General features: G+C 39.3%; 1 protein-coding gene across 1 annotated transcript in view; it reads right to left on the bottom strand.

The window, feature by feature from the left end:
• Positions 1–2,344: 2,344 nt before the first annotated feature.
• LOC110114778 (kinase D-interacting substrate of 220 kDa) overlaps positions 2,345–6,901 on the bottom strand; it is a 10,543-nt gene continuing 5,986 nt past the window's right edge. Inside the window, exon 2 of the mRNA XM_020847769.2 lies at positions 2,345–4,124. Coding sequence (XP_020703428.2) covers positions 2,817–4,124 — 1,308 coding nt within the window. The 3' untranslated portion in view covers positions 2,345–2,816. The remainder of the gene's footprint in view (positions 4,125–6,901) is intronic.

Below are 6,901 nucleotides of genomic sequence, written 5' to 3'. Positions count from 1 at the left end.
TATAAAAATACTTCTTAAATGCTTCACTTAAAAAAACAGTACTCATATTTATCTTACTCTCTAACCCTAAGGCATAAAAAAAAAACAAAACCCTACTCCTATTAATGCCAAGGGATAAGACCCTACGCTCCAATTTGGATATTGATGTTGATTCTCCTATCATTCCTATTTGGATTTCGTTTCTTAATCTACTGTCGCATCTTTTCTCTCAGTGTATGCTCTTTGATTTGGGCTTCCTGTTTGGTCGGACTTTAAAATTCGATACTGCTACGGCTTCTGGATCGCATCCTAATGTTGCCCGCATTCTTGTGGAATTGGATATTTCCAAAAAGTTTCTGGATAAAATTTGGGTGGGTACTAAGAAATCAGGTTACATCCAGTCAGTGATAATGGAAGAATTCCTTGCTTATTGCGTGCATTGCAATTCATTAGGCCATTCAAAAGAGGATTGACTAGATTGTCATATTTTACATCCCATCTCAATCCTTCTTGTTAACCCCTTCTAGTCAATGTAGAGGCTCATCCCTCTTCAAATACGCTAGGCATTGTTGGTGACAACATGGATAATCCTATTATAACTCATGCTAAGATGAATGAGGGTGAGGCTAATAGGGAAAATCTCACTGAGGTTGTTGATCTTGTTCAGGGAGTTGCCAATCCGTCTTATGTTGCTTTGCCGGTGGCTCCTTCATATGTAATTAATGAGGTTATTGTTGAGGATCATGAGCCGAATCATTGCTTAGTCAATTTGATAACTAGTTCTATTGTTTCTTCAGGTTATAATGTGGATGTCACTGATGATGAACTTATGATTTCCGATGATCTTGTGTATCGCGATTTGGTTTCACCTACAAGTGGGATTTCACTTGTTGAGAGTGGTAAGGTGGCTAATGCTTTGGCTACACCTGCTCAATTTAGTCTTTGTTGTCTGAGAGTGTTGATGTTGATGTCCCTCTGGTCAATGTGTTTATATCAGTTATTTCGAGTGATGCTTTGTTAGCTCAACTTGCTTGCAAATTAAGGGATAAGGAGGTGTTGAATAATGACTAGTTTGATGATGGTATTTCCTTGGCTGGTGGGGAGGAAATGAATGAGAAAGAATTGGAGTCTTGAGATAATTTTGAATTAAATATTATTCAAATTGCTGACGTTGATTTTTTTAAAAAGAGTGGTAAGCATAGAAAACGGAAATAAAAAAAATGATTTTTTTATGTTTGGGTATATCTTTCTTTTTGCTGTTGGAGTATTCTTGGTTGGGGGCGATTTATTTAGATGATTAGTGTTGGTGCTGCTCTTGGTTTTATTGGATGGATTGTTTTGGGGAGTTTGTTGGTTTAGCGTTCACGGATTGAGGACCGGGCAATTGATGTGGAGGTTTGGCATTCACGGATTGGATGGATTGACCGTCCAGTGATGTGGAGGTTTTTTTATTCATCAACTGGATGTTGTGGCTTCTTGGCAGCCATTGGTGGTGCTTTTTCTTGTTATATTTGGTGGTCTTTTTGGGACATCAGATTAAGCTTTGACCATTTCTTATCTATGGGCAATTGCTTGCTTCCTCTTGATGGTCCTTATCCAACTTCTGGGTGGTGGTAAAAAAAATTCTTATCAATGATTGAGCCTAACTGACTTTTGCCTTTTCCACAGCTTTTCTTTTTGCTATTTTTTGTATTGTATTTTTTTGGCTTTTGTTCTTGGTAAGACTTGTATCTATTTTATTATTTTTAACGCGTAGGCTCATTTGTGAGTTTTATCCCAAAAAAAAAAACACGCTCCAATGTTGTATGCCATTAACAGTAGTTGAGCCTTAGAGTTATGTGATAGTCCCACATATATACATATGAGTTGAAATAATTGCATTGAAGACACAAGATTTATACATAAGTAAATCTAAAAACAAAAAATACAAGGCCTACTCAAATTAAAATAATTTTGGTAGTATAAGTTAAATAAAAAATTATCACTCTTTTCAACAACTAGAGAAGATGCTATGTAATGCAATACCTAAAAAAAATGTAAAATTTTTCCTATGGCGGTTGGAGTGTAGAGGCATCAAAGTCGATAGTGTATGATAAACCTTAGGTGACAGTGTCAAACAATAGCAAGCAAGAGATATTGTAAGTCCAACAATGATAATTGATCAATTTGATTGTTCTCTAGACAAGAAGGGTGAGATCAAAGAACCTAAAAGGTTGGTGTTAGATGTCGATGTTGGAGAATGTTAGATATCAATAATTACTAGATATTGGACGAATTGAACAAATAACGCCAAGAAACATTGAAAGTTAGGAGACAAAGGGAGAACGATCGATGCGCTCGTTCTCATAATAAAAAGGAAATTAGGTGAAATGAAAGGTGAAAATCTAGATTCATATTCAAAAAGCATTTCTTGCAACACTCCCAATTTGATACAAAGTACAAACCAAGACATCATTCCTCATATCACACTCTTAGGCTTTGTTTGGGACGGCTTTTCCATTGTTTCTTAAAGCAGCTTTCTAGTACAAAAATTAAAAATTTTATACTAAAAAGCTACTTTAAGAAACAGTAAGAAAGCCATCCCAAACGAACCCTTAGTCTGATTCTAGAAATAAAATACATACTATAAACAGTAAAAGGTTATCACAAGCTAGAACTAGTTAAGATAGAAGCATAACTCCCACTGTAAACAGAACTTACCACAAACACACTCATTCTGAAAGATTACTCTATATGGAGCAAACTTATAATAGGCTACTAAGTTTAAAAAAAACAGACTAATATGCACTCAAAGGAGCATTATCACCTGCTTTCTTCCATGCCATCAGTTTCCTTTTTCAAGATACTGGAGGAACACATCCTCTGAACAATCGACTTTGCCGTTGATTGGTTGACGAGCCATCCAATGCCAAGCCCTGCGCTCCGAAGCAGAAGTACTGGTTCATGAGCTTTGCATTCTTGAAACTTGATCTGTGCGATGAACTCCCTGTGTAATTTGAACAGGCGGTGTCGCCGGTTGCCTCATCGTCTTCATAAACACCCTTCTGCTTCTCTAACGTCGGCGATGACAAAAGAGAACTAGATAAGGAGCTTAATGGCATCCGTGTTTGTGAAGGAGCTAGGTGTGGCATGGCCTGAATTACACCGTGCATAAGCCCAGCAGCAAATTTCTTCTTTGTTGTGGGGCTCGGCATGGAGGTCCTCACTGCGAGTGTTCGCTTGTTGTTTATAAGAGATGATTGCGGCTTCAAAAATCTCTGACGCAGAGGTGTCGGTGTTTCCTCGCGCTCGCTCCATTTCTTCAGTAAGGTCATGGAATCATCATCAGTTTTCTTCTCCTTGCGACGAGGCCATCTGAGCAGTATCTTGAGCCGCCTCGCTGCGCTATTGACAGAACTTGAAGCTTTCTTTTTATCTGAATGCTCGTTATTCTCTTCAATAGGTTCAAAGTGAGGCAGCTGGAGCTCATTCTTTCCTATACTGGAGCTTGAGCTTGGCCTCCCACTGGCTTCCGATGCCTCAATGCCAGTATATAGGAATATTTCACCATCAGAGATCCTGAAGGAGGTACCTGGGCTGTTTCCAATGCCAGATTGCATCTTCACCTGAGTAACAATCGCTGCTTTAGCCTTCAAATCCTTTAAATGAGATATCCCACCAGCTGAGACCAACAGTTTGACAAGTATATCTGAAGATGCAGAATGAGGACGGCGGCAGAGCAGATCAAGTGGTGTCATGCCATCGATGTCTTGAATGTTCAGTTTAATCGATGGGATGGTCATAAGGACCTCAACGAGGTTACACTGCAAGTTGCCAATCACTGCAACGTGGAGTGCGGTTCTGCCATCATTATTTTGAATGTTGATGATTGCCTGGATGTTAATAATGTTGCCATAGATCAGATGCTTCATAAGTTCCATTTGACGATCTAGCCTTCGGAAACCAGGAGTTCTAAAGCCTGCTATTGCCATGTGTAGGAAAGTATCGCCAGAATTGTTTTTGAAATAAGATAATGATGGAGATGCAGATAGCAAGGCTTCAACAATTGGTAGATGCCCTCGAAATGCAGCAACATGTAGTGATGTGTTCCCTTGATTGTCTCTGGATTCAATGATGTTATAGGCTGCGATAAGGTCATTAACTACCTGCAATTATGATAAGAAAAAATGGTTTTTTTAACTTAGTATCTGTAATTGCTTACAAAAACTTGTTTACAGTTCAATGTTCCATACACCGAAGTGTGAATGTTTTTATAATCTAGTTTTAGCGAAAGTCACTGCTCAACTGTAAATCAAAGCTTTGTCCATGCACAGTTGTAAATCAAAGCTTTTTCCGAAACAATAAGCATCTAATAAATTAACAATATGAAGTATATAACAGACATGAACCACCAATGTGAAAATATTTCCCAATAAGTCTCACTAATACTTTTGTGGGATACCAGCCTCCTCTCTTTCGGGAGAGTCATAACGAATTAAGTTCCGGTATAAATTTTCATAAGGCATACACTACGGGAAAACACGCGATTACCGTCGGATTTTCCGGCGGAATATTATGCGCCGGTACGAACGGCGCAGGTAACGGCGCATTATTGCGACGGAAAATCTACGGCGCATTTTCCGGCGCAACATAAATGCGCCGGCATAAACAAACATTGAACCAATTCCGTCGCACGTTACGGCGGAAAAGCACCGGCGCAATTACCGGCGGATATTCCAGGGTGTATTTAAACTCAACGAAATAAAATCGGCGCATGGTGCGCCGGAGATGTTTATGGCGGATGGGACGCCGGAAAATCCGCTGGTTAGAGCCCTATTTTTCGAGACCGAGCCCCTCTGGTCGCACATTTGTTTCCTTCCGTTCTCTCACCTCGCCTGTCTCGTCGCCCTCCGTCGCTCGCCGTGGATCGACGTCGCCGACGGTCACCGGACTTCGCCGAGGATCCTATCTTTCCTGGTCACGTGCCGACGGTCGTTCATCTTCGGACGGAAGGTTTTTTTTTTCGTTTCTTTTGACAAATTTTTTTCATATTTCAGTTGGATTACATAGATGATTAGGTTTAAGAATATATTTTTTTTGCTTTAGCCATGGATGTTCTTACTAGGGCGTCCCCTGGAAGCGACGCGCTGTATGGCCTGAATACAGTGACAAGTGTGCAAGGGCCGCTGCACCGGCGCCCGGGTGCAGTGTTAAATAGGCAAGGGTTCCCACATCAAGGACGGATATGGGCAAAGAAGCTAGTCCATGAAACTAAAATTAGGATAGGAACTTGGAATATAGGTTCCCTTACAGGAAAATTAATGGAATTAATAGATATTATGATTCATAGGAAATTAAAGATCTCCTAGCAATGTAATTTTAAATGTGATATCTAGTGGGGGGTTTAGGGTTTAGCATCAAGATTTAGGCTGTATTGAGAGAAATCCAGCCAAACGGCCTAAAATGCAAAACCAAATCTCACGGCAAATGAAAGCTGCCATAGACGAAAAATTCCGCCTTTTCATGCTATATCACGGATTTCCGAAATCGTGTTTTTGTGGGATTTACAAAATCCATTGACTCCAAAAGAAAAACCCACTTGTTAAATCCACTCTATAGTAAAAAAGTCACATATTATGGTTTAAGATTTATTATGAATGTTTCCAACTAGTTTTTTTATGATTTAGACCCTTCAGGATTTTCGAAATCCGAATTTAAATGATTTATGAAATCCTACTTAAATCAAATCATAGGTGCTACCAATTAAATAGCCCCCTAGTATTGAGGATCAATTTAGATCTAAATCTTAGAAGATTTTTAAGCATTGTGAGTGATCTCAAGTTGTTGGCTAGCTCAAGTTGATTCTCTATTAATATCTTTCTAAATAAATTCAATTCTTATCATCATAATTGTCTTAATGTCTTTTTACATCTATTAGGTTTCCGGCGGATTTTGCGCCGGTAACGCGACGGAAACGACGATAGGAAACGACGATACAACGAATTAGATCGATCTATCCGACGTTTTGTGTGCGCCGGAAGTTACCTGCGCATTCTGCAGCGTATTTTCCGCCGGGGATTACCAGCGTATGTTTGTGCACAGTAAATCAACCGTAGGTTATTTACGGCGCACCAACGACGCTTTATCCCTCGGTAATTACCGGCGAACTCATGTGACGCAAAGCTCCGGCGCAGTAAGCGCCGGAATTTACCGGTCGAAAGTCACCGGCTGCACAGAGTTTTTTGCGCCGATAATGCGCCGGAACCATGCGCCGGAACCATTTCCGGCGCATTATAGACGTCAGAAGATATTTATCGACGCGCACCAAACCGGCGCAGGAATTTCCGCCGAAACAGGCCCCGAAAACACTAATTACCGTCGGATTTCACATATTATCGGCGGATTTAATCCGCTGGTAATCCCGTGTTTTCCTGTAGTGATGGTGATGTATAATACTAATAATATTTAATTATATATTCCAAGTATAATTAATAATTATGAAACAATTTTGATTACTATTTCACAATTTTATTTTCTTGTATATAATTATATGATGAATTATAGTTATTGATACATCATAAAATTATTTTTTATGATCAGGCATGAATCTCGACGCAATTTTGAATTGGAAACTTCAAAATTAAATTTGGGATCATCTGAACTCACATTTCAACAAACTTATCGTCAAACTAACGTTTCAAAAAGAAGAACCCAACAACACCAAATTCGACCCAATTTGAGCCCAAATGGGTCCAAATCAAGTACCTAAAGCACATTTAAAAGGTTCAAACCATAATTGGATGACTAAATGATCTCTGAATGTGTCATAATTATAGTTGAATTGAGTGGCCCGACAAGACGAATCCAGCGAGCCCAAGATCAAAAAATTCTAACAGTATTAAGACATTTAAATACTCGATAAATGGTCTATGATTAAAGGAGT

Source organism: Dendrobium catenatum, unplaced genomic scaffold (genome assembly GCF_001605985.2).
Source record: "Dendrobium catenatum unplaced genomic scaffold, ASM160598v2 fragScaff_scaffold_412, whole genome shotgun sequence".
Lineage (NCBI taxonomy): Eukaryota > Viridiplantae > Streptophyta > Magnoliopsida > Asparagales > Orchidaceae > Dendrobium > Dendrobium catenatum.
This window is presented reverse-complemented; position numbering and strand designations above follow the sequence as displayed.